At 42.6% G+C, this 27,411-nt stretch overlaps 1 protein-coding gene across 1 annotated transcript in view; it reads right to left on the reverse strand.

Moving 5' to 3' along the window:
• PPP3R1 (protein phosphatase 3 regulatory subunit B, alpha) overlaps nucleotides 1–10,107 on the reverse strand; it is an 87,087-nt gene extending 76,980 nt beyond the window's left edge. Inside the window, exon 1 of the mRNA XM_034764248.1 lies at nucleotides 9,953–10,107. Coding sequence (XP_034620139.1) covers nucleotides 9,953–9,955 — 3 coding nt within the window. The 5' untranslated portion in view covers nucleotides 9,956–10,107. The remainder of the gene's footprint in view (nucleotides 1–9,952) is intronic.
• Between the last annotated feature and the right edge of the window lie 17,304 nt (nucleotides 10,108–27,411).

A 27,411-nucleotide genomic window follows, 5' to 3' on the forward strand; every position in this document is an offset into this window, starting at 1 on the left:
TCATGAAGACACTTTTGGCTGTAATCTAGAAAAATGCTTGTTTTCACTTCATCACACAGAATAAAGTAAATTTAGTCCCATTAGGAAATTATGTATGTTAACAGACTTTGGTAAAAACAAAGGTACAATATTTGCACTTTAGCTCTTTATTCATTTTTATCAATTAAATTTGCCTTGATATTCAGTATTTCTATGCTATCATGCAATCTATTTCTTTTGGTTACCAAAATAATCCATAAATTCTCTACAAGATATGGTGTGACCCAGTGATCCAAGCACAAGACTGGAAGCCATGACATCATGAAATCTAATCCTACTATGACAGAAAGAACTTAAATTCTCTAGTCATTGTTCCAGGTTCACAACAGCAAAGGTCACTGGTCCAACTGAAGTCTATCTAGCTATGGGTGGTCACAAAACATCAGACCTTTCTTTGGCTTTCATCTAGCTCTGCTTCTTCCCCACTTCAGTAAGGTATTTTTGGTTTTTGTTGTTGTTTTTTTAAACAGACCTCAAACTTCCAGAGTTATCATTTCTTTAGGTTACTGACAACTTGGATACAAAATTGCTTTCACACAATTTAAAACACAAGTTTCTACATCTTGTCTTTCAAGAAAGTGGTCACTTTACGGGGTAGCCATGTTGGATGTAAAATGAAAAAAGATGGTAGTATGAAATATATTATTTTAAAGTTTGACATGTCTTTGGTCATTGGTTTGAACTCTGCTGCCTTGCAGCCTGGTACACAAGTATGCACTCCTCCCTTTTTAAAGCCGTAGGAATTTTTGAAATTGCTCTCTCTGTTTTCTCAGCGTGGAGAGCTCACATATCACCTGTCCACTGGAAAGCAGAGAACAAGAGGTTTCCAATGGTACAAAAGTTGCATTTTTAGTCCTCATGATTTGTAAATTCTGAGACCTCAAATTCTTACTGGGCCATTTGGTTTAGCATTGCTATTTTTCCTCCAGAGCTAGGAATGCATCTCAACACCAGGATCATATAACAATGTTAACATCTAAAGAATAACAGTTATTTCCATGTACTTGGAGAATTCACTTAGCCTTTCTGTCTCAGTTTCCTCATTTACAAAATGAGGACAATTTTTACCAAAATGAGAGGAGTGTTGTGAGATTAGTTTGTATGGTAGTTGGAAGAGAAATAGAACTGTTAAAACTAGTGCATTAGATCGCTCAAATTCCAGTGGCATAAATGTCAAACCTTTTTGAGAGACAAGGTAGGTGAAGTAATATCTCCTGGGACCAACACAGCTACAACTATACTCCATAAAAATCTTTTTGTGATATTTACTAAAATACTACTTCTCCATCCTTTCACCTTTATCATCAAGAATCCGCATTTAATACAGTCCATTTGTTTCATCAAGAAATTTTGCTTGAACTTTTTCAACTATACATCCAATGAGCAGCAGCACTTCTATTTCTCTCTTTTAGTTAACATAGATCTCTGCCTCAGTGTATTCCTCAACCTTCATTTCAATCTTTTCTCCCACCCCCAGAACTCCTCCAGAAGCAAAGGAGTTTGATCATGGCTGTGCTTCATGCAAAGTAGTGCTTTCCCTGCTCCTGCTGATGCTTTTGAGGAAGGACTAGTGTGTAGGAAGCAAAGCACAATCAACCACCTCTGCTTCTGGGGTCTTTCTGTGGGGAGAGCTAATGCACAGAAATAAATAGGCATGGGGGGGAAAAATGCATATAAACCAACAAGAGAAAGGGTAGAAAAATGGGGACACATACCACTAAGTGAACTGGTTGCTAAACAACAAAGAACAGCGTGATCATAGAGAGCAATTATAACTCTCCTACATGAGAAATTCACAAAATGGGATCACAAGAAGTAGGGTCAAGGAGAGAAAGGAGTCAGGAGAACCAAGAACGCAGGACTCCCCAAACTGAAATTAGAATTGTGGACAGTGCTTTTAACCATTTTTTTTTTTAAATTTAACTATGGATAAAAGTTTTGCTTTATTTCACTAGAAAGGAAACCTGTAAACATTTTGAGTAATGGATAAAAAGCTTGCCTATCACCTACATTTAATATTTGCATTAACTCACTATTCTCTTGCTATTTTCTTCAGCAACACTCAACGAATCATAGGAGAAAACCACAGAAAAAAAATTACTAAAAGTGAGTCATACCAAAGTTACAAAATCCTGTGCTTCGTGGATGCTAGTCACACAAAAAAAACCCTCTCATTTCTACAGTCCTTCCAGATAAGTGTTGCTCAGACATCCAATTAATGTCTGAAGTTAGATGGAAGATGTAAAAATGAAAGTTTTGTAAGTTAGTTCCTTTTAAAATTTGCAGTACATAAATTGAAGGTGACCTGCAAAGGATTTTTAAATAACTGGACATGTCTCCCCACACACCTTTTTTGTATGATTCTTTATGATATATAAAGACTAGAAAAGCAAGAGTGAGGAGGAAGAATTACAAGTAGTTATTTTTCTGCTAATTTTTTATTCTAAGGATTTGTCTACACTACAAAGTTAAGTCAACATAAGGCAGCTTACATTGACTTAACTATGGAAGTGTACACACTGCAATGCTCCTCCCACCAGTTTAACTCTCCTGCTACACCAACGTAATAAAACCACCTCAACTAGAGGCACAGAGCTTAGGGCACCATAGTTAGAGCGACGCAGTGTCAGCGTAGACACTGCATTGTTTAAGTTGCCTTAAGTGGCCTCCAGGAGGTGTCCCAAAATGCCTATTGTGACTGCTTTGGTCATTGGTTTCAACTCTGCTGCCTTGCACCCTGGTACACAGGTATGCACTCCTCCCTTTTTAAAGCAGTAGGAATTTTTGAAATTGCTCTCTGTTTTCTCAGCGTGGAGAGTTCACATATCACCTGCCCAACTGACCATGCCAGCTCCCCGCAGCAAAAATGCTCCTGTCTGGAATACACCGGAGGTGGTGGATCTGTTGGGTCTGTGGAGGAGAGGAGGCTGTGCAGTCACAGCTCCACTCCAGCTTTGGTATATACCAGCCAACTGCTTGAGGCACAGAGGAGAAGGGGTATGACAGGGACCTGCAGCAGTGCTTGCAAAAAAATCAAGTTGCTGAGGCAGGCCTACCAAAAGACAAGGCAGGCCAACAGTCACTCGTGTGTGGCGCAAAAGACATGCTGCTTCTATACGAAGCTTCACGCCATCCTCGGCAGTGACCCCACCTCCACAAGTCCTGTGGATAGTTAGGGGGGATCTAGAGACAGTGGCCAGCGGAGTGAACCCCAAGAACGACGTGGTGGATGAGGATGTGGAACTGGAGGAGGATGGGGGACAGGTAACAGGGATATCCAGTGGCATGGCAAGCCAGGGCCTCTTTTTGACTCCAGAGGGATATACCTAGTCCCAGCACTCCAGCTTGGGCACACCTGATGCAGGAGAGGGAAACTCCGGTAAGTTCTCATTGTGCTTCGATACTACAGGGACACATGTGGTAATGCTCTGTTTTTTAATCAGGGTAGAAGAGGGATTGAAACAACCAACATAGGTAAAGTCTGTTCCTGCTTCTCATTCCCCTGTGCAGTTAGGCAGAAGGAGCCCTGTGGAAGTTTCTTTATGCACACCGGCATGTTCCGGGAATCCTTCACACAGATCTCTAGGAAACTTTCCTGGAAGTAATCTGCAATCCTCTGCCGAAGGTTTCTTGGGAGGGCTGCTTTTTTCCGCCACTGCAAGAAATTTTACTGTGCCAATCGGCAACTACTTCAAGTAGAGAGCATGGAGAGATGCTATCAATGACAAACTGCGGATGGATAGTCAGGATCGGAAACACGGGCAGGAGCAGATGATAAAGCAGCTCAGGGAACTGACACTGAGGTCCCTGATTGAACTTCAGGTGGAACACATCCGTGCTCACCTCCCCCTGCAGCCCATACAGAACTGCCTTCCAGGCTCTCCCCACACATTCCTCGCATATTCCAGGGTTGTCGCAGTACCCCGGGCACTCCACCCCAAGGGAGATGTTTCACAATGACAGCTGGACATACACCCAATTGTGAGAGCCTCATTGGCAAATGTACTCAATTTTCCTGTTCCTTCCAGAAGATAGAAATGTTTGCATGACTGTTGAATAAAAATATACTTATAGAAAGTGAATGAATCTTTATTTGTCTCTTACATATGATGATTGCTGCTAAAATTCAAAGACAGTGCCAGGCTCAATGCATTACAGAAACATACATAACTGTGGCTCATTATCAAAATACTTCTTCAGAATCTCCCTGATTCGACCAGCTTCCCGTTGAGCCTAATAGCCCCGGTATCTGATGCTCAAAAGCAGCAGCCAGCTGATCCACCTCAACACTCCACCCCCCTACAGAAACTTCTCCTTAGCTTCATAAATGTAGGTTCCTATGACCATGAATATTTTCCTTACTGAGGTCTAACCTGCCAAAGAGGCAGTGCCAGCGATCTTTTAAGCGGCCAAAGACACATTCAAGAGTCATTCTGTACCTGCTGAGCCTGTTGTTGAAGCACTCCTTGCTGCAGTCAAAGTTGCTGGTGTAAGACTTCCTGAGCCATGGGAGCAAGGGGTAGGCTTGGTCTCCCAGAATCACTATTGGCATTTCAACATCCTCAATGGAAATCTTCTGGTCTGCCTGCAGCTTTCTGTACAGGCCAGTGTTCCTGAACATGCATGTGTTATGCACCTTCCCTGACCAGCACATGTTGATATCAGTGAAACAACCCCGATGATATACCAGCACTTGCAATACCATAGAAAAGTAGCCCTTTCTGTTGATGTACTCCATCGCAACATGGTCTGGGGCCAAAATGGGGATATGTGTGCTATCTATTGCCGCATACAGTTAGAGAATCCCATTGCCTCAAACCCATCCACTATTTCACGCACATTGCCCAGAGTGTCAGTCCTTCATAGCAGGAAACGATTAATGGCCATGCACACTTGCATCACTGCTACCCACATTGTGGACTTCTCCACTCCAAACTGATTCGGAACTGATCAGTAGGAGTCTGGCGTTGCCAGCTTCCACACTGCGATTACCACATACTTCTCCACCGAGAGGGCAGCTCTCATTCAGGTATCCTTGCACTGCAGGGCTGGGCTGAACTCAGCACACACTTCCAGGAAGGTGTCTTTGCGCATCCAAAAGTTCTGTAGCCACTGCTCATCATCCCATACCTGTGTAACAATGTGATCTTATCACTCAATGCTTGTTTCTTGAGCCCAGAACTGACAGTCCACTGTGTGCAGATGCTCCATGAATGCCAATGGCAATCCTGAATGGTTTCGGTCCACGGTGCACACAGCAGGGCAGACACCACGATGTCATCATCAGAGTCACAGCTCATTAAATCCTGCAGGATCAGGCGCGATGCGTTCATAACACTCACCAAAATATGGGGGAGAGCACTGCAAGATTCATGCTTTCTGACAAATGGCAGCCATGTGTTTACAGGATCTGTTAACAAGTGACGCGAAATGTACTAGGAAGCCCGTGGATTGACGGGACGGAGAAAACTGCATCATAGGACGCTTAGCCCACCCCCATGATACACTGCAAACCCTTCCCAGAACATCCAGTGGCAGATGGTTGCAAGTTGCACAGTGGGATAGCTACCCAGGGCGCACTGCTCTCTCTGTCAATGCAAGAATACCTATTGTGGACACGCTCCACCGTCATAAGGAGCATTGTGAGGACATGCAACTGCAGAGTAATTACAATGGTGGATGAATAGTGATGTAACTTAAGTCGACAGTGCCAATAGGTGCATTTGCACTGTTTCATTACTGCACACACAGCGATCATGAGAAGGTTCATACTCCAGTGCAAGAAAACAGTGCCTGGCTCAATGCATTACAGAAACATATATTACTGTGGTTCATGTTAAAATACCCATTGAGCCTTAGAAATATCTGGAGTGCCAAGTCCAGTGGTTCTCAAACTTTTGTACTGGTGATCCTTTTCACATAGCAAGCCTCTGAGTGTGAGCCCACCCTTATAAAATATATAAAGAAGTGTTTTTAATTAATATCATTATAAATGCTGGAGGCAAAGCAGGGTTTAGGTGGAGGCGGATAGCTCCCAACCTCCCATGTAATAACTGTGCGACCCCGAGGGGTCCCGACCCCTAGTTTGAGAACCCCTGGTCAAGTCTGTCCTTTCCTGACTTTGGTGCAGAACCTATGGGAAATCTGATGTTTATTGTTCCCGCTAACACCTTAACTGAAGGAGCGGTTTAAATCACAAAGACTTCCTTTATTCAAAATGTTTATCAGCCATCGAAGCTAAATAAGTGTTAAAAGTTACGAGTTTCAAACAATGACTTAAAATCCCTCTCCCTCAATTGCTCAGCTTTTACTCTCCTTGGTTTTGTGATGTCACCATTTTGTTAGCTCTACAGTCATTAAAATGTTCTGGCCTAGATAAGGATCCATATTTCTAATATAAAAAACAAGTTGACTTTTTTTTCTTTTAATGTCAAGCCTTTATACCTTCTCTGGACATCATGACGTAAAGAGCATAATCCTCATTTTCTTTCCTTTGCAAAATTTACTTTCTAGTCACAGAACTCAGAAAATATGCCCTTTAAAGGCAATCTTCAAAATAAGAATCCTCTGATAAAAAGTGCAATTGCCTTCACACAAGTCTAAGGTTATTTTGCTTAATAACTTAAACTTACCATTTTTCACTGCATGAACTCTAGACACACCTCCCACACACCCCCGCCCGATTGATTCTCTTCTATTGGTAGCCAGCATATTAAAGTGATGGTCTATGGTAGACACATCACCTCCAGTGGAAAGGTAGGCAAAATCCCTGAGTAGACAATCATGAGGTCCAGATTTTACAGAAAGCAGAGTTAAATTAATAATCTGCTGCAATGCCCTGAATTTTTTTCCCCCCACTATACGCATGTATATATTATGTTACATCCAGTTAAAAGACTTCTGGATAATTCTTATGTTTCCCGTTCTCCAGGTATAAAGCTCAAAACTATCTAGAAAGACCACGTCCCGTGGGCAAGGAGCTATCAAAAATAACTTGTCACAACAACATGTTTGCCCAAAACCAACATAGTTTACTTTTATAGAACTCCCCAGTAAGTTTCCCTCTGATTAAAGTAATTTTTCCCTTAGACCATATTGTCTAGATCAAACTCTGTTAAATAAAGTGTGTACACTGCTTCAAGCAATCTGTAATACACCCATCACCTTAGTATTTAGGTGCCCATTAGAAAAATATTTAAATAAGCTGCTATACTAACAAATTCAATGAACCTCAGAATTGTGGTTCTATTTTCTCTCTCATTAATGTTTATATTCAGAATATATCTCAAATCACAACTGGATTTTTTCCCCCTAAAAGATATAGTCTAGTTCAAATGTGAAAGGAAGTCTGATGGCCTGTGTTATGCAGGAGATCAGACCAAATGATCACAGCAGTCCCTTCTGGCCTGACTATCTATGAAATCTTAGAATAAATCTACCTATCAAGCACACTACAATACATTCACCTCAGCTCGTTTACTATAACTGCCAGTACTTTGATCCTGCAGGAACACAAGAGAAATGTTACTTCAAACTCCGAAAACCATCATCCTATTACAAAAAAAAAAAAAAAGTAAAAGTTAGAACTGAAAAATAAGTTATGATCTTAGTTTATATAAATTAAGACTTTGGTCTCTTGGAGTGAAAGCATCTAAATTACCACAAAGTATATTCATTTTTCTCCTAAAAATGAAAGGCAGCTTAAATTATGCTGATCTTGATTTCTCAAATTAATCTATTCTTAAATTTTATCCAAATTTCAAACTTAAAGGTCAGGTATACACCAGAATAGGTTTGCAGGGACTGCTAGTGTAGATGCAGCTTATCCTGTCAATCAATCAATCAAATAAAATGATAAAGTGCTTTTGCCTAGTACAGTATATAATATTAGTTCCCCCAGCAAAATAAACTATACCAGCAAAAGTATTTTTAACAACATAGCTGTGTATACTCTAAGGTTTTTGCTAGTATAGAAATGTCGTAAAAAAGACACCCTCACCCAATATGACTACGCTAGCAAAAGTTTCTAGCAAGGCAGTGAAAGTTAGGGTGAGTATAAAGACCTTTCACAGACACACTAAAATACATCTCACCATTCATGAACTCTTTCTTGCAATTTGTGCACATTAATAAGCATCAGAGAAACCTTCAAGAAATTCTTCTAATATAACCTTGGCTTTAATGTATTACTGTAATTATAATGTAATGAAAGCTACATATCATTCAGTTATTAGATGTACGTACAACAACTGGAAGCACTGCAGTGGTAACATGGCTTCAAGTAGTAAAGGTTTGTTTTGTTTTTAAGTACTGATTTTACTACCACTTTTTCAGAACACAGAAGGGATAACCATTTGATAGCCTTAGTGTTGCCTATCTATTTCAAATGTTTAGCAGTAGCTTTCCAGAACCACAATTCAAAACAAAGCAAGCCTCTACATATTTCAAAATGTTTCCCTAACAAAATATTTCTAACAGAAGGTAAAGGCGCAATTACAAGATCAGACAAAACATGCAGCATAATTTTCTACCATAGCTTTGCTGTATACAGGAAAGTTGGCCATTGTGTTTTTAAAAATAAAAACAAAAGGAAATCCATTTTTGGTTCACACGCACTGCTAGATTTAACATGCAATGGTGATAAACAGCTGGTTTTGCACATAATGGAAGAAGAACTGGGAATGAATAGCTCCAATTGTATACATTTCCCAATTCCAAAACTGAAACTTTGACAGAAGTCACCCTGCAGCCAGGGGTATCGGATATTTTAGGATAAAATAAATGTTTATTAAAAAGGGCGTTGATTTCTTGGCACCAGTGGTAAGCGGGAGATACCCCTAGTGTCGACGTAAAATACTACAGCACAGGATACCATATGTCTGGATTAATTTTACAGCAGTAAAAGGGAAATTTAAATCGCTATGATTTTAAAAAGACAACCCCTTCACGCACACCGTGATATATTGTGAACCTTCTTGCGACATCCAAAAATATACAGATAGATTACAGTTACTATAAGATTTCCAACTCTGAGCAATAAAGTCTGTATAATCTAGCAAGTCTCCTGCCATGGGCGACGTACATTGTAGCCTTCCGGGTCTGCACATGAAAAGCAAACGCTGCTGCACCAAAGCAAAAAAAAAAAAAAAAAAAAAACCCTGCAAGACTGCAAAATCACCACCACGGAACAGCACCACTGAGCAATGGCAGAGAAACGCAGGACTACATCTGGGAACCAGATGAACAGCAGTCTAGGATTCAATGCTGGTTCAAAGCCGGGAAGGGGCCTGAGGACACGGAGGTTGGGGGCAGTGGAGGGGACAAAGGCAGATGAGCAGTGGAGGGGGGGATACACGATAGCGAGGGGAAGGGGCTGAGAAGGGAAGGAGAGTGTAGGGGAGGTGACAGGGGTACGAGGGCGGGGGGATGGGCTGTTACTGACAGGGTGGAAGGGGGGGTCATGTGGGAGAAAACAGGAGGTATTTGCAGGCGGCCGGGGCGGGGGGAGTAACGGGGGTACCTGGAGGCGGCGCGGGCCTGGAGGGAGGGACAATCCGGAGGCGGACGGGGCACGGAGGGGACAGGGGTAGCACGGCGCTATGGAGGGGGCGAGGACACGGGTCTCTGGAGGCTGCGCGGGGGAGGCTCGCTGGAGGCGGCCCAGGGGCGGGGAGAGGACCGGGGGTATCTGGAGGCGGCCCAGGCACGGGGGAGGGGGGGAAATAAGCGGCGGGGGAGGGCCCGGTCCCGCGGGAAGCAGGACGGGGGCGGCTCCTAAGGGCCGTTGCCGTCCCCGCGCCCTCTCGCTCTCTGCCCCAGAGCCGCAGGACGAGGCTGGGTCTGGAATTTTCTGCCGGGCCCGGTGCAGGGGGCTCGGCCGGCGGGCGGGGGAGGGGAAGCGGGGGCTGCTCACCATGGTGGCGGGTGGGTGTTGGGAGTCTCGCCGCAGCTGGATCCGCCGAGTGCCGGTCTCAGTGGCCGCCTGCGCCGCGCCCGCTCAGTCCCGCCGCTCGCGCCGCGCTGCCGCCGACGGTTTCGCTGCAGTGGCTCGCGCTGACCCGCAACCTCACCGAGAGGGAGGGAAGAAGAGCGAGCGAAGAGCGGCAGCACAGGGCGGAGCAGCCAACATCCGGGCACCCCCGCCACAGGGGCTAATTTGCATACATACGTGGGGGGGGGAGACTGCGCGGGACGTCATGTATTTTCAGCCGGAGGAGGTTTGAGGTTGGTCACGTGGGGGTGTATAAAATGGAGGCTGCGGGCGGGATCTGGGTTAGCCCTCACGCGGGGGGGGAGGTGAGTCACTTCGGCCACTGGTTCCTGTAGCTAGTAGAGGGAGGTTCTGCTGGGGGCTGGTTCTCCTGGGCCTGTTGCCCCACGTGGTGGGGCATGTATCCGGACCCCAATCGTCTTCCACACCCAGCTCCCCTTCCCAAGTTTCATTTCTCTCTCGGCTGGAGGGCAGGAGCTCCCTGCAGGCAGGGAAGTCTGGGCTACTGTTTTGCCCCCTTTTCCCTCTTTGCTTAAGGGGAGGCTTTCCTGGTCCCTGCCCAGATCTGCCTAGGGCCCTTTAGAGACACTGGGGCTAAAGCCGTTGCCTTTTGAGCTGTTTTATGTCCTGGTTAATGTGGGGGAGGGAAGGACTAATCCCTATTCCGCACAGAGTGACGGTCTCTACAGCCATCACCACCTGCCCCCTTGATGGTTTATCTTGCTTCTTCTGCCTTTCTGGGAGAATCCAAAAGGGCTGCAGAGGTGGTTACCCTGCCACACATTAGCTGCACATAAGGAGGGATAGCTGATCCTGTGTTATTGGCTGCCACCCTTCACCAGTTCTGGTAACACTTCAATGGAGTCTTCATGCTGAAATGCACCCAAATAATATTTTACCTGTATTGTTTCTAGCCAAGTGCTTTCAGTGTGTCTTTGATGTTTAATACAATTAATTATGCAAAGCTAATGTTATTGAGCTACTGGATAACTAGTAAAAAGAACAGGAGTACTTATGGCACCTTAGAGACTAACAAATTTATTTGAGCATAAGCTTTCGTGGGCTACAGCCCACTTCACTGGGTGCATAGAATGGAACATGTAGCGAGGAGATATATTTATAAATACATACAGAGAACATGAAAAGGTGGGAGTTACCCTACCAACTCTAAGAGGCTAATTAAAATGTGCTGTTATTAGCAGGAGAAAAAAAAACTTTTGTAGTGATAATCAAGATAGCCCATTTCAGACAGTTTGACAAGAAGGTATGAGAATACTTAACGTGGGGAAATTGATTCAATGTGTGTAATGGCTCAGCCATTCCCAGTCTCTGTTTAAGCCTAAATTGATGGTATCTAGTTTGCATATTAATTCAAGTTCAGCAGTTTCTCGTTGGAGTCTATTTTTGAAGCTTTTCTGTTGCAAAATTGCCACCTTTAAGTCTGTTATTGAGTTACCAGAGAGGTTGAAGTGTTCTCCTACTGGTTTTTGAATGTTATGATTCCTGATGTCAGATTTCTGTCCATTTATTCTTTTGCGTAGAGACTGTCCAGTTTGGCCAGTGTACATGGCAGAGGGGCATTGCTGGACATGATGGCATATATCACATTGGTAGATGTGCAGGTGAACGAGACCCTGATGATGTGGCTGATGTGATTAGGTCCTATGATGATGTCGCTTGAATAGATATGTGGACAGAGTTGGCATCGGGCTTTGTTGCAAGGATAGGTTCCTGTAGGGTGACCAGATCACCCAAGTCAAATATCTGGACGCGGGGGGTACGTGACCTGGGGGGCGTGGCCAAAAAAAAAGAACCAACACCCTTCCTCCACAAGCGCTGAAGGGAGGCCCGGGAGACGCAGGGGAAGCGCGGGGCAAGGGTGAGTGAGAGTCCGGCCTGGCCCGGAGCAGGCAGGACTCGGGCGGTAGGGAGAGTAGGGGGACGGCCTGCGGGGCCAGGCAGCGGCTGTTCTCCCCCACCGGGCAGCGGGACTCGGGAGCAGCCGCTGCTGCAGCTCCTACTGCCGCGGGGGGAGGAAGTGGCCGATGGCCAAGCTCGGCGGCTGCAGCTCTGGCACCCGGGCCTGAACCCTCTGGGCCTGCTGCGGGGACCCAACAGCGCGCACGCTGAGCCCAGCCCCTGGCCAGTCGCATCTGGGCTATTGCCCAGCTGGCGCTATCCTGCGGCGGCCCTGGAGTGGGGGCAGCAGGCATAAGCCCCCCCGTCCTGCTCAGGTCCCGCAGGGGAACGAACAGGCCTGGGCTGCTAATAAAATCAGGACGTCTGGTCACCCTAGGTTCCTGGGTTAGTATTTTTGTTCTGTGGTGTGTGGTTGCTGGTGAGTATTTGCTTCAGGTTGGGGGGCTGTGTGTAAGCAAGGACAGGTCTGTCTCCCAAGATCTGTGATAGTGAGGGATCATCTAACTAGTGGCATTCTGCCTAAAAGTGCTTATATAGCACTATAATTTATATGGCATTTTACAAAGTGACATTCCCTGCCCTGAAGTGCTTACAAATTAGTTATTTTGCATTTATATAGCACCATTCATTATAATACAGAGAATGGAGCCTTAACCTTTCAGGGCCAGCTTTTAGGACAGTGACTGCTGGTATGAATAAGATTGGCCCTCAGAAAATGATCTATTTATACTATAAGGTGCTAAGTAGGCCAGCTGACGCTTTACCCTTCATAAAGTCTTTCCTAATAAAGTGAAATATTAAGTAAAAGTGGCTTTACTTTGCATTCCTTAGCTGCTGTAGGTTATGGCTGCCACCTTATGGCATTTGCTCTGCAGATCAGAACTTTTTATGTTGACTATCAATACAATATGACATGGTTCTGATAAATGAGGTAGAGATATGAGAATAAATATAAACTATTACCATGTTGATATCCCTTAAGAATAGTCATGCAGAAACAGTTACACTGATGTCATTTTGAAGGCATTTGATTTTTTTTATAACATCTGACTTTCAGATCAGTGCATATGTCCTGCAGGGATAAAGCAAATCAATCCTACCAAATTCAGGATGACAGCTATTTTTTGGGGGAGGGGAAATCATTTAATTTAGGGCTAAGCTAATCATTTCCAGGATTATAATTGAGAGCAAGGTACCCAAACTAGACTGTGAATTTCATCCCTTTCTAGCCTATTATCAAAAGAGTAAATTGTCCCCCACTCTTGTCTTGCTATCTGAGTGGGAGACTGAGCTGGCTTACGACTTGATGACTCAGTGCAAGAACAGTGGGCCCTGCATGGTCACTCTTACTGCTTGTGCCTGGGGCCATCTTGTCAACTCTCCAAGAAGTAACTAGAATCTTGAAATCAGGTGTTAGTGAGCAAAGGCAGTGAAGAGGAACTAAGAGTCAGCTGTCCCTTGTAAGAGGCTATTAACATTTTTGAGGAAACTAGATCACTGGGTGAAACATGAAGTGTTATCACAGATTAGAAACTTCTGGCTAAAAGACAGGGTAAGAATAAATGGACAGTTTTCAACATGGCAAAAGATGAACAGTGGAGTACTGTAGGTTCCATAGTAGGCATGATGTTAAATATTTGTTAGAAATATCTGAGAAAGATGGTGAACTATGAGGTGACAAAATGTAGATGACTCAGTTCTGGAGGTTAGTCTAAGCTTGAGTTGACTGTGAGGAAATTGACAAAGACCTAACAACGGTGAATGAGCAGTATGGTGACACACACAATTCACTGTTGATAAATGCAAGATAATGCACATTAAAAGAAACAATTTTTAAAAAGTCACACATTTCTGAATGCTAAATTAACAGCAAACAATCAAGAAGTACTTTAATGACTAAAGAATCTTGGCCCTGCCACTGTCAAAGATCAGTACTAGACTAGGTGGATCACTGGTCTGATCTGGTATGGGCGTTACTGTATTCATATTTTGTCACACATTCATTGTGCCATGATTATAGATACTGTATGCTTGTGTAACTGTGCTCTTGTAAACTAATCCAAACTCTATAACACAGATGATAATAAAACAATCTTAGATTTTACTAGTGATGCTAGCACTCCAAATACAGCTTTCTCAGGGGCAGCATTGCCATGTAAATTTAGGCCTCAAACTTGTTTTACAAAACCTAAGATCAGTAGAGATGTTTCCATGACTCTCTTAAAATTCCAAAGGAAAAAAATTAGCTTCAATTTAAAATTCTGCTGTTTGCAACCCTAATGCTGCAACCCTACATAGTATGTGAGTACCAGGAATTGAAATTGACTAGATGCTGACTGTAACTGAAAATGAATCTGACTAGTCTAATTTTATTGCCCAACCTGAATGAAATGAGAGAGAAGCAAATGGCGTTAATGAGGAAGAGTGCACTAAAGTTAAAATTCTTAACCTTATTCAAGTAAGGCGAACAAAACAGCTCAACTTTTTTCCTCCCAAATACATCATTTTTATCCATAGCTAATAGTTCAGAAGCTCTTCAACATAAAGACAAATGGGAGGACACACTAAAATGAACTAATTGTGAAGTACCATCTTTCTATTATGCTATTGTGTATTGAGCCACACTGGCTATTTTTACCTGATTATTTCCTACAGTTTTTAGTGGTTTTCTTTTCTCTGGTGTACTTACTATTCTTTTATAAGATGTTAAAAATACAATACCAGTGTTTACTGGTAGTACAGGTACTTGTAACACTCTGTACTAAACACTGAATAGTACTCATTAATATTTTTCACCTCATTGTTCCTTTGTGCCTGAGTGTCAGTCCGGGGTAGTATTTTTGCAAATGTATTTATTTTAAAATATTTTTTTAGAACAAGCTTCAGAAAATTCCATTGCTTAACACTTTCTGTTTGGCTCTGAGTAAGTTCTCTTTGCAGCATAATTACTTCAGTTCAAACTAGAATAAGTATGTATTTTATCCTCTAACCAAAATATCTATCCACACAGATAAAATTAAAGTTAACTTTGTGCTCACTGGGGTTCCTCAGCAACATTAATAGTGAAGATGCAGTTTGCAGAAAGGTTGCCTACTAAACTTTAACTTAATAAATTATACAACAGAAAAACATGGATATCCATTTTAATTAAAACTACCCTATAAATCTTTCTGACTGCTTATCTAACTAGAATCTAGCACTATTTTTTCCTTACATAACTGCAATTTGTCCTTAATTAACTTCCTTTGGGGTATTTTTTCAGTATATAGATTTTGAATTTCTTTTAATAAAATCCATTGTTTACACCGGTCCCTCTGTGTTCTGAGCAGATCCTTTTTATCTTGGGCTTCTATTTTTTGTGTGTGTATTTCATTTTTGAGGGGTTATTTTTTAGCAATTTTTACATTTTATGTAATGTCAAAAATCAGGTTTTTGGGGGCTTTCTCTTTGTAGTGAAATGAGTAATGTATAGTATATTATACATTACTCATTACAGCATACACTGCTGTAATGGAGCAGTATTTGTAATGTTCCCTAGTGCACTTTAATGTAGTACTGTTTCAAACAGCACCACATTAAAGAGCACTAGGGAACATTTAGTGCACACCAGGAAAGTTTACACAGACTAATTAATGCACAATATGTTAGTGCACTTTAGAAATCGCACCCCCATAGTGTGCATTATGGTTCTGTGTAGACAAGCAGTTAGACACAAGTAAATATTTCCAGTGTTTTTGTGTTTATTGGTTAAACACCAATTTCTGATTTATTGTTTTGGGGTGGGGTTTTTTGGTGTTTGTGGTGTTTTATTGATTATCAGTTAAAAACCAAAAATCAGGATAAAAATAGGGCATCTATCTTACCCTTGTCTCTTCACACCTCATCCACAACTGTCACTAACTGCCTCTCTTGGAGGATTCACTTGTCAGTTAACCCAGGGCCTGGGACTCCATCTAATTAAATAATTTTCTCTTCCAACCCTTAAAGGGCTATAAGCAGCTTTCCTCAGCGAAGCAGGTGAACTCTTGAGGCATTGCAGTTATGTTCTAAAATATCTGTCATTTTAAAGAATATACATGTTCTCAGTAACTGGCTTTTAAGGCTTGTTACAGTTATTTTTAGTAAGCATTACTGTTCACCTTTACCATTGTATAAGAAACAATTAGTCATCTTACTGCAAACTGCTTTGAAAGAAATTGTTCTTTATCTACCAGCTAAAATATAAGGCAGCATTTTCCCAGGGAAAGAGCATATGCTAATTGAAGTGAGAAATGACACTGGTGTTACATTGGTGTATACATTGGTGCTGGCTTGTTAGCCACAGCTCAGTGCATTTAGAAAGCGGCTCCCATGCATTCAGTCATCAAAACTGACAAGCCATTTTTCTATGAATTCAATTTAGATAAGTGAAATTAACAGATTATAAAACAAATCTAAATATACAGTATAAATGCTGACTGGAATGCATTCACAAATGGACTTGAAAATAAAAGGTTTCTCAAATTTATCTCAAATATCAGCTTTTATCTGTTCTTTTTGGCAGAAAGAAATAAAATTTTAGTCTGTCCTAATATTTTCCTGGTTGCTCTGTGCATGTCTTTGGGTTGTGTAAATTCTATCCAGAGTTTGGGAAGAGGAAGGTTGAGACAACCCTAATCTACAACAGGTTGCCTGCTAGTAAACTATGGTACATATCCCAGTTTTGTTGTCAGGGTCATTGTTAAAATGGCTTTTTTAAAAATGGGGAAACTCAGTTTCCTTTCCAGATTCATTTAACCATAGTGGATGCTGGGGACATAGGTGTTCCAAATATATGGGGGTATATTAACGAAACTATTACTTGGCTTAGCTGCACAGGGTTTTCACTAAATCCATCCTGCTACCTCTACCTACCCCCCACTTTCTCCTTTTCCTGTCCTAATCTTAAGAATCTTTATTTAGAACCTTTAACCAGCTTCTGTTGCAGGTATCTAACCTAAACACAACTTCAAAATTGCCTAAAATCGATTGGGTGAGAAAAGTGCTCCTCTCACCCTCTGCTCCTATCCCCATAGCTGTGTGCGAGTATAGCACCTCAATCAGGACCGGCTCCAGGCACCAGCCCACCAAGCTTGCACTTGGGGCGGCACATGGAGGGGGGCAGCGCGGCGCGGTGCTCCGGCCGCCGGGGAGAGCGGAGCCGCAGTAGGCTCGCTGCCCTCCCCCGGCACTCTGGCCGCCGGGGAGAACGGAGCCCCGGCTGGGCTCTCCACCCTTCTCCTGGGGCTCCGGCCACCAGCGGAGCCGCGGCTGGCTCTCCGCCCTCCTCCCGGGGCTCCGGCCGCCAGCGGAGCTGCGGTGGGCTTGCTGCCCTCCCCCCCGGCGCTCCGGCCGGTCTGGGAGAGCGGCCCGAGGCCGGGCTCGGCGCCCTCCCCTGCCTCGCTGGGACGGGGGGGGAGGGGGCAGCGGAAGGCTTTTTTGCCTGTGGCGGCAAAAAAGCCAGAGCCGGCCCTGACCTCAAGATATATAGCTGGTTCCATAGAACAAACAAATGGAAACAATCCTTTGGAGAAACCATTGAGTTTTTCAATGAAACTTGAGACTGGGTTGTTGGTGGCATAGTGGCTTAATATTGTGACCACTTCAATTGCCTATCAGCTTATAATAATAGGTAATTGATTGCACATCTTTGGTAGGAAGCCAGTTATAATTTGCTGATTTTCAAAAAGCACCTGTTCTGGAGAGCTGTGCCAAGAACTGTGGTAGTCTCTCAATACCCTAGTACTATCACAGAGGAAGGGAACATAAGCGTTTTTCTAAAATTGATAGGACAAATGTTTTCGTCAGTCATTCACTCTTTGTCCTTTCACCAATGCGCTTGGCTAATGTAGCCAGGCTCTTAGGTGTTACCTGCAGAGGCTCATCTTATTTTTCGTATTTTGTGATTGTGTTTGGACTCTGGTTGTGATAAACCATTTATCTTGAGTTTAAGTCACAAGATGCTAAATCTTAGCCTTCAACAACTGGCCACACAGCAGAGATAGGCCTCTTGCACTGCAAACCATTAGTGGACTTTCAATAGATGCTCCTCAACAGTCTTGTGCCCCCCCCAAAAAACAATTTGAGTTTTAAAATGGCATTTTTCATCTTGTTTCTTAGGATCTGGCGACTGTTACTTGTATCAGCTGACTGATTAAATTCCAGACAGTCCAAATTATGGAGGAGATAGTGAGACAAATACCAACCATTTAGTTTTGGTTTATTGTGAAACACAATGGAAGCTGAGTTGAAGCTATTCCAAAAGGAGAAAATTAAGACTGCAAACAAACAAACAAACCCTTTCTTTTGCTTTCTAGGGAATGGACGAGAAGTCGGAAACCATTTGAAGTGGAATAATGCAGAGTGATCAGTTGCTGAACCCAGTGAATAGACAATCTAAATATAAAATAGAGAAGAGGCAGTTGATGTCCAGAATAGCAGTGGATTAGTACTGATTCAAAATAATGGAAATTAGTAAAAATAAATTTGATTTGATGGAAGCCCATTGACTTCAATAAAGATATACCAACAGGTAACTTAATTGGAAATCAATGAAAAATAAGTACTGCATTGACTTAGAGAGAAATATTAAAAGGCATTTTGGTATAATATAGTAGCAATCCTCATTAGCAAAATTGAAATATATTAGAATGCCCATTAATGAATGCTGTCCATTATATAGTATAGTAAATATCCTGGATTTGCATGCCTATTTTGTGAATCTATGCTAGTCTTCCATTCCCCCATAATTTTGATTGCTAAGTCCTCAACACTCATATAGTTTACAAGTCTCCATTCATAGTGCCAGCATTCTTATCATTTCCATTTAAAAAGTGCAGTATTTCACCTTCTTTGAAAGCATTACAACAATCACGTGACAACATGACCTTGCTTATTTCTGTGATTACCATGCAAATATTCAATATTTGCATCTCACTTTTGAGACCAAAATGAGTGGTAAGAAAATAATATACATTGTTCTTTGAACTTTGTTTGTATGGATCCCAGCTCTAGGTCTGGTGTGCAAGTTGGTGATTTTCTAGATAGAACTGTATGTTGGAGCTGCATGTGCGCCCATTATGTCGTTGCAGTTCCAGCTCAGGGAATTATAAGGGAATACTGCTCCAAATGTCACTTACTTATTTCTAACTGCAATAGCCAATAAGAAGGTGTCTGTTACTACCCATAAGTCTCCCTTTTTGGTGATGGTGGCAGCACAGGGAATTCTTTATTTTTTATAGTTTAGTTTACTTTTAATATTTGTTGCCAAGTTTTAAGCTTTGTTAGTCCTTGTAGATCCTATTCTCTGCAGAGTCCCCTTTCTTTCTTGAGATGGTGGAGGCTAAGTCTACCAGCTCAAAGCTGTGCTACTTTATTGATGTGACCGTATCTATGATGGATGAGTGTACCAGATACTGCTTTTGCCTCAGAGAGGTGTTCCATATGTATAGCATTCACCGGTCAGATTTGTTGGACCTAAGAGTTGTCTCAAACTTCGTCACCCTGTGGGAGCAATCTGGATGTCATTCTTTGGTGCTGAGCATCTGATGGATTCTGTTGAGATTACAGTCTTGTTTGGTCAGTGTCAGTACCTAGTCGAGGATTCAACAGCATAGAAGGGCCCAATATGGAGGGACTTTGCATCCAGACCCCATAAGGCAGCTTCAGGCACCAAGGGCAAGCTGTCATCAAGATGCTCTTTGAAACCCAAGTCTTGTTCTCCCAAGATGGCTCTGAAGATCAGAAGGGATAGACTCAGTCACTGAATTCCATGCTGCCCATGGCCCCAAGCTCAGCTGGGAGACCTAAGGAGTCCTCAAAAGACTCATCTTCCTGGCACCATGGTTCTTCCCTGGGGCTCGGAGGCAGAGGAGCCACAAAGCAGTGTGTCTTTTGGATGCTGTGATAAGCACAAATCTATGGAGGCTGACAGAAGCTCTTGACCTGGAATTGTCATTGTGCCTTGTTCTCCAGTTCAAGCCACCACATAGGGTGGCTCTGACCATCAACAATTACATTCTGGAGCCAGAGCAAGGCTGGCACTGAATCTATCCATCCCACTTCCACGAGAGATGACCACATCTATCAAGTTCCAAAGAAGGTGTTAGATTTATCCACATCCTAGCATAGGTTCTATGGTAATCTCTCGAATTCATTAAATATCTAAAAGACAGTCTGTTGGGCAAGAAATCATACTCCTCAGATACCATCCAGGATAAACTTACTCTTGAGTTGGACCTGTTGGCTGAAGAGGTCAGAGCCATGTCTACACTACAAACTTTGGTTGATGCAAGTTACATTAAAATAAAGCCTCCACAGTTAATATATGGTTCATTTGCATGCATACTTGGCTGTTTCCATCAGCGCTTCACACACTCACCAGGAGTGCTTGTGCTGATGCAGAGTGCAGCACACTATGGGTAGGTATTCTAGTATGCCACACTCTGGCACAATGACTTTTGGGGAATTTTCACAATGCATTGTGGGGTACACATGAGCCATGCGGTAGGGGCTGAGAGCAAGAGGTCAAGATCCCATAATGCCATCCATATCCCACATGTTTTTTGCTTTTTTTAAAAAAATTCCCACAAATGTCTGTGGTACTTTTCGTTCTCTGCTATCTGACGCAAGCACGGAGCCTGCACAGCTCTGCACTATTGTCATGAATGTTGCAAACACAGGATGAGAGCCACATGAAGTATATTAACAACAACAGGACATGACTATTTCTTTGAGGACAAATTGTTAGGAGATACAGCAAAAAATAATTCAAGGTTGGTGGCCACAGAGCAGCTGCAGAAGGTGGAATGCTGCTTTTGGGCCTGAGAAATGAGCATTGACTGGTGGGATTGCATCATAATGGAGGTTTGGGATGATGAGCAGTGGCTGCGGAACTTTCAGATGTAAAAGACCACATTCCTGGATCTGTGTGCTGAACTGGCTCCAGCTCTCTGGTGCATGAACACCAGAATGAGAACTGCATTGACATTTGAGAAGGAAGTGGCGATCACAGTGTGTAAGCTTGCAATGCCACTTTGCTACCAGTCAGTGGGAAATCATTTTGGAGTTGGGAAATCCACAGTAACAGCCTTTGTCATACAAGTGTGTAGGACCATTAATTGTATACTGCCAAGTAGGACTGTGACTCTTGGAAGTATGTAGGACAGTGTGGATGGATTTGTAGCAGTGGGGTGATAGATAGCATGCACACCTTGCCCCAGAGTACATCAACAGAAAGGGCTACTTTTCTATGATCATGCAAGCACTGGTGGATCACTAGGGATGCTTCATTGATGACCGTGTGGGCTGGTGAGGGAAAGTGTATGACACTTACATCTTTAAGAACACAGGACTGTGCAGGTAGCTACAGGCAAGGACACTTTTTTTCACAACCAGTGGATTACCATCAGAGATGGCTGATGTTGAATATCAGTGGTGATCTTGTGGGACTCAGCCTTACTCCTTCCTCCTCTGACTCATGAAGCTGTACTCTGGCCACCTTGAGAGCTCCAAGGAAAGATTCAACTACTCGCTCAGCAGATGCAGAAAGGCTGTTGAATGTGCTTTTGGTAGGTTGAAGGGATTCTGGCAGTATGTACTCACTAAATATAGATCTTGGTGAGGAAAAATATCCCAGTGGTTACAGCTGCCTTTTGGGTCCTGCATAATATCTATGAGGCCAATGGGGGGTGGGAGTTGCTGCTGTGGTAGAGAACAGAAGTGGAGCGGCTGTCTGCTGCCTTAGAGCAGCCAGCCACAAAGGCCATTAGAAGAGCTCAGCGTGGAGTTATGCAGATGACAGCAGCCTCAGAAGAGTACATTAGCAGTCAGCCACAGCAATTCGTTGTGCTGAACAGCGCTCTACCTGGCCCTGAAGTTTCGTTAGAAGTTGTGTATTACTTGGTATATCTCTATGAATATCACACTCTTTTAATGAACCTATGCATTATGCAGTGTTCACTGTACATTTATATTTGTTATGGTTTTTCACTGAACCTATGAGTTGTGTGGTCCTGTTCTATTATAATTAATGTGTGCTTTGAGTAAGGCTAAGCATTCGGTAGTATGACATGAAGTAATAAAGATGAATTTATTTCCAAAAATAAAAATATATTGGATACTAAAAACTGTGCAAAATAACATGCAATTAAACAATACAGTGCAAAGGTAAAAAGTAAACTAACAGAACTTTAAAAATAGAATGGTAGAAGACATTCATGTCCATTTCTGCGAAACATACCAACTGTTACATGTCAGCATATGTAAAGCTATGGTTTTCTGATGGCTGGATAGCCACCTGTCTTGGATGGTTTAGACACAACAAATCCTGTATCTTGGCATGGCGTTAGACAATGGTTTTCTATATAGTATAAACTGAAATGTAAATACAATATTTATATTCAAATTAATTTATTTTATAATTATAGGGTAAACATGAGAAAGTAAGCAATTTTTCAGTAATGGTGTGCTGTGACACTTCTTGCATTTTTATGTCTGATTTTGTAAGCAAGTAGTTTTTTAAGTGAGGTGAAAGTTGAGGGTACCCAAGACAAATCAGACTCCTGAAAGGGGTACAGTAGTCTGGAAAGGTTCAGAGCCACAGGACTAGAAGATCTTTTCGGTCTCTTTTAACTCTGATTGTATGATTCCTTACTGTCCTCTGGCATGGAGTGGTAAGGATGGAACCCATGACACTACCTGGAATGGTGGGGGTTGTAGGGAGCTGCTGAAATGGAGTTTTCTATTGACTGCAAAGGGAGGTGAGACAGCAACAGTTAGACATGTAGGTCAACAACAGGCTGCAGCGTTTGTGTTTGGTGCCCGAGAAGCCCTATTACATTCTGGTGCATCTCCGTCTCCTTTTCTTGCTGACGCTCCTGTGCCTTTCTCCTGTGTGCTCTTTCCTTCTCTAGGCTGTCTGCTATATTCCCTCCCTGGGCCCTCTCTTCAGTCTGATGCAGCACTGGCTTGCAGGAGCTCTGTGAGCATATCCCCCCTAATCAGCTTCTTTTTCCTCATCAGGGTCAGGTGTTCTGCAGGTCTGGAGGGTCCCCCATCTAAGCTGCAACAGCACCAGCTACAGCTAAAACAGACATATATTGTGTTTACAGTCACAATGGAAAGCGAAAGATAAGTTTCAGAATTACCTTATTTCCCTCAAAGCTTTTAATAAGGCTGACACTTCAGTTTTGGCGCACTTCTGCACAGCACCACTCTCCAGCGACAGCCATGGTGTGTATGGCTGCCGAGGAGCAGGGAAATGGGGGGATTGTTCAAATTTAGGCCCTGGTTTCCCTGGGTCTGAGAACAATAGCACTGAGGACTGGCACTGTTTTCCCAAGGTGGTAGTGGTTTTAGCTGGTATCTCTCTCCTGCAGGTCACAAAGGCATAGAGAACACAGCTGCTGCTGGTGTCCCAAAGCTGCCCAAACCATTATTAGCCCATTTGCTGCCATGTTGCCTGCTGAAGTCATTGTTCAGGGGCATGTGAAAGTGTCCTACTATGGAGGAAGAAATAAGGCTGCCATCCCTAGAAGCCTTTGGGAGAGGATTACAGGGTACCTCGAAGATTTCATCAAGGTCTCTCAGGAGGATACAAGGGACGTCCCTCTGTACATAAACTGCCTAATCCTACACGGAAATGAAGAGCACATAAGTCTACCTCTGTTTCTTAGAGCACTACCTCTTCTTCTATGATTAAAACAATGAAAAGTAAATACTTCATAGAATATCAAGGTTGGAAGGGACCTCAGGCGGTCGTCTAGTCTAACCCCCTGCTCAAAGCAGGGCCAATCCCCAGACAGATTTTTATCCCAATTCCCTAAATGGCCCCCTCAAGGATTGAACTCACACCCTTGGGTTTAGCAGGCCAATACTCAAACCACTGAGCTATCACTTGTGTCCACTAACTTGGGGTTGGGCTAGGTGTCATCTTTACATTTACACATCATAAGGGAGAATGTTGCACACATTTATCTGAGGTTCCTTCCCTTGGATTGGGCTCGTCTGTGTTCAGCTGGCGGGATTGTCTAGACCAGAGGTTCCCAAACTTATTTGGCCTACCGCCCCCTTTTCAGAAAAAAAATTACTCAGCGCCCCCCTGGAAATTTACCTTCTTTAAGCGAACAAACAGAAAGATGCAGTGACAAATTTGCGTTCTTTTATGTATCTATATTTCTACCTATGTCCTACAATATAGTAAAGAAAGATGTGTTATTAGAATATCGCCCATGACATCAGGTATACAGTGGTTTTTGTATAAGATGGCAAAAGACAACCAAACTAAAATACTAATGAAACTAATAAACTGGGTTTTGTTCTTTGCTCAGCATTAGATATATGTATTTGATATTAAATTGTCAAATATCAAACTAAATTTATCAAGAAATAATTAATTTAAAAAATAATCAATATGCAATTAAAAAATCAGTTAATAGTTTTAATTTAGTTTGCCCTTATTTAAATAATTGTTCCTTATTAACACACGCCTTATTTACCAATTAACACAGATGATTCGATAGATATAAATGTTAATAGTTAACAGTTTTTTTACGATTTCATTCCCGTTTTCATTAATATTGTAATAAAAAATATGACAAATAGATTGACTGTACACTTCAAATAGTACTGTACCGACACAAGCCTGCTACGATTTTATTATTAATAAGCACTAGAGACACAGAAACGTATGGTAGATATGTAAGAAAATGTATAAAAATACTCACGTGTAAATTGCTGTTTTATTGAAACAACAATAATACAATTTGCTTTGTATGTGATCCGTAATCCGTAAAGATCGAAGGTATTGAATATGAATAAAAAATTTTAAATACTTATTGCACTATTGTTAACTGCTTTTTACACAATTAAGAAACAATCTAAATTAGATTTCATACATGTCGCCTATTTATAGTATCGTATTGTAAACAAGTCATTACACGCACATATTCCTGCCGATGCATGCTGGACTTCCCGACAATGCGCGACACGCTCGCCTGCCAACACTTGCTTGTTAAGAGCTGTTGGCGGACTTGACACCTGATCGGTTATAATTTGTGAATTTATTTGGAAAATAAAGTAATCACTACAACTTTAACTCTATGTTACACAACAGATGAAACATGTACGAACGGTTCTTCAAAATTTTCTTATATTCTTTCTTTATGCTTCCACCGCCCCCTTATTTTTATTCAACGCCCCCCAATTGCACCCAAGGCTACTACTGCCCCCCTGGATCGTTCCAGCGCCCCCCAGGGGGCGGTATCGCCCACTTTGGGAACCTCTGATCTAGACTATGGTGGAGTCTCAAAAAGATCCTGGCTTGTGGCACAGCCGGACTCTCACCAGCACATGTCCCTCCTCCTCCTCCCTGTTCTATGACTGATCCATAGCTGTGCTTGCACAGCCTTTTCTCCCCACCAGCCCAGGAGATCTAATGCCACCTGTACTCCAGACAGGGGTGTATCTAGAGCATGTAGCTGGTATGGTCGGTTGGGCAGTTGCATACAACAAGGGAGAGAGCTGCTTGGTGTGGTTTGCCAAGGTGGGCAATCAGTAAAAAGCATTTCAAAAATATGCAGGGGCTTGAAAGGGGGTGATGGCTTCTAGTCTGTGTAACCCCTGGGCAGTGGAGTTCACGAGCATAACCAGAACAGTCATTGTCATTATGGGATAGCTGCTAAAGGATTGCTAGGGTTGTCATCGGTCACCTCCAACTGCGTCAACCACACTATGTAGACCATAGCTCAACACCATTCGGCGAAGTGGTATTACCGTGTCACTGTATGTAGGGTATTTATGCCAGCAGGAGACAAGTTCAAGGGTAGACCATGCACACATAGGTTGACACAAGGCAACTTATGTCAACCAAACATTGTTATATAGACTAGACCCAACAAGAAGGCCAAGGCTATTTTATGTAACAAGGGGCAAGCAAGGCAGCAAAACATTTACTTAGGGACACTTAAAATATTTCCAAAATCAGAGGCAAAGGCTGTGATCATGACAAGATTTTTAATGGCTGAAGTCTTCTCTTCCTACAGAGGTAGAGACTATCATTGATGATCTGCATTTTTAAGACTCAGACCTATTTAGTGGAAAAACTGGCAACCGACTCCAAAAAGTGAAGGATTCTATGGCTATTTTAAGATTTCTACATCTATATACTCCCTCTGCCACGAGATGTTCTACCATCTTCCATTCCCCAAGGCAGGGACTCTTTTGACAGCTCTTGGATTCTACTTGGAAGCAGACATAGTTGAACAAAAGAGCAGGTTTTATCACAGGATGGGCTATGCCTCAGCTTGTTCAACTTCCACAATGTCTGGAGAAATTCACCAAATCTGATGGGTTGCATCATATCTGAGGTTTGGGAGCCTCAAACTAACTCTTCCTATGAATGCTTTTCCCTTTTGGCAACTATCTTTCCTTTTCCCTACTGGCATAAAATGGAATTACTGGGGACCAACAGGTTTTAGATTATAGAGAAGAGTTTTCCCTCTTATGAGAGGCTGAACTTGTGTCTCTCCTTCACATACGAGCCACAGGGGAAATCCCAGAGCAGGAAGGGGTTAAGGGTTTACATCTGTTTCTTCCTGATACCACAAGAAAATAGGATTTATGGGCCATAATGGAACTGAAGTGCATAAACAAATACTAATTTCAGCCACTTCAACTGCTTGGTAATAGCAACCATAAGATAATTAAATTTAACATTCTGGGGGAGGAGGGGGAATACCAAAGAAGTCCACTACAGTAGCATTTAACTACAGAAAGGGGAACTACACAAATGAGGAAGCTAGTTAAATGGAAATTAAAAGGTACACTCCCAAAAGTGAAATGCCTCCAAGCTGCATGGAAACTTTTTAAAAACACCGTAATAGAGGCTCAAATTAAATATATTCCCCAACTTAAAAAAAAAAAAAAAACCAGGGAACCAAAAAAGTGCCACCATAGCTAAACAGTAAAAAGTAGTTAGAGGCAAAAAGGCATCCTTTAAAAATTGGAAGTAAAATCCTACTGAGGAAAATAGAAAGGAGTATAAAGTCTGGGACGTGAAGTGTAAAACTATAATTAGGCAAGCCAAAAAAATATTTGAAGAGCAACTAGCCAAAGAATCAAAAACTAACAGCAATTTTTTTTAAGTACATCAGAAGCAGGAAGCCTGCCAAACAATCAGTGGGGCCACTAAACGAGCAAGATACTAAAAGAGCACTCAAGGAAGATAAGGCCATTGCAAGGAAGATAAATGAATTCTTTGCATTGGTCTTCACTGAAGAGGATGTGAGGGAGATTCCCACACCTGAGCCATTCTTAGGTAACAAATCTGAGAAACTGTCCCATATTGAGGTGTCAATAGAGGTGGTTTTGGAACAAATTGTCACCAGGACCAGGCGTATTCACCCAAGAGTTCTGAAGGAACTCAAATATGAAATTACAGAACT

Source organism: Trachemys scripta, chromosome 3 (genome assembly GCF_013100865.1).
Source record: "Trachemys scripta elegans isolate TJP31775 chromosome 3, CAS_Tse_1.0, whole genome shotgun sequence".
In the NCBI taxonomy this organism is placed as follows: domain Eukaryota; kingdom Metazoa; phylum Chordata; order Testudines; family Emydidae; genus Trachemys; species Trachemys scripta.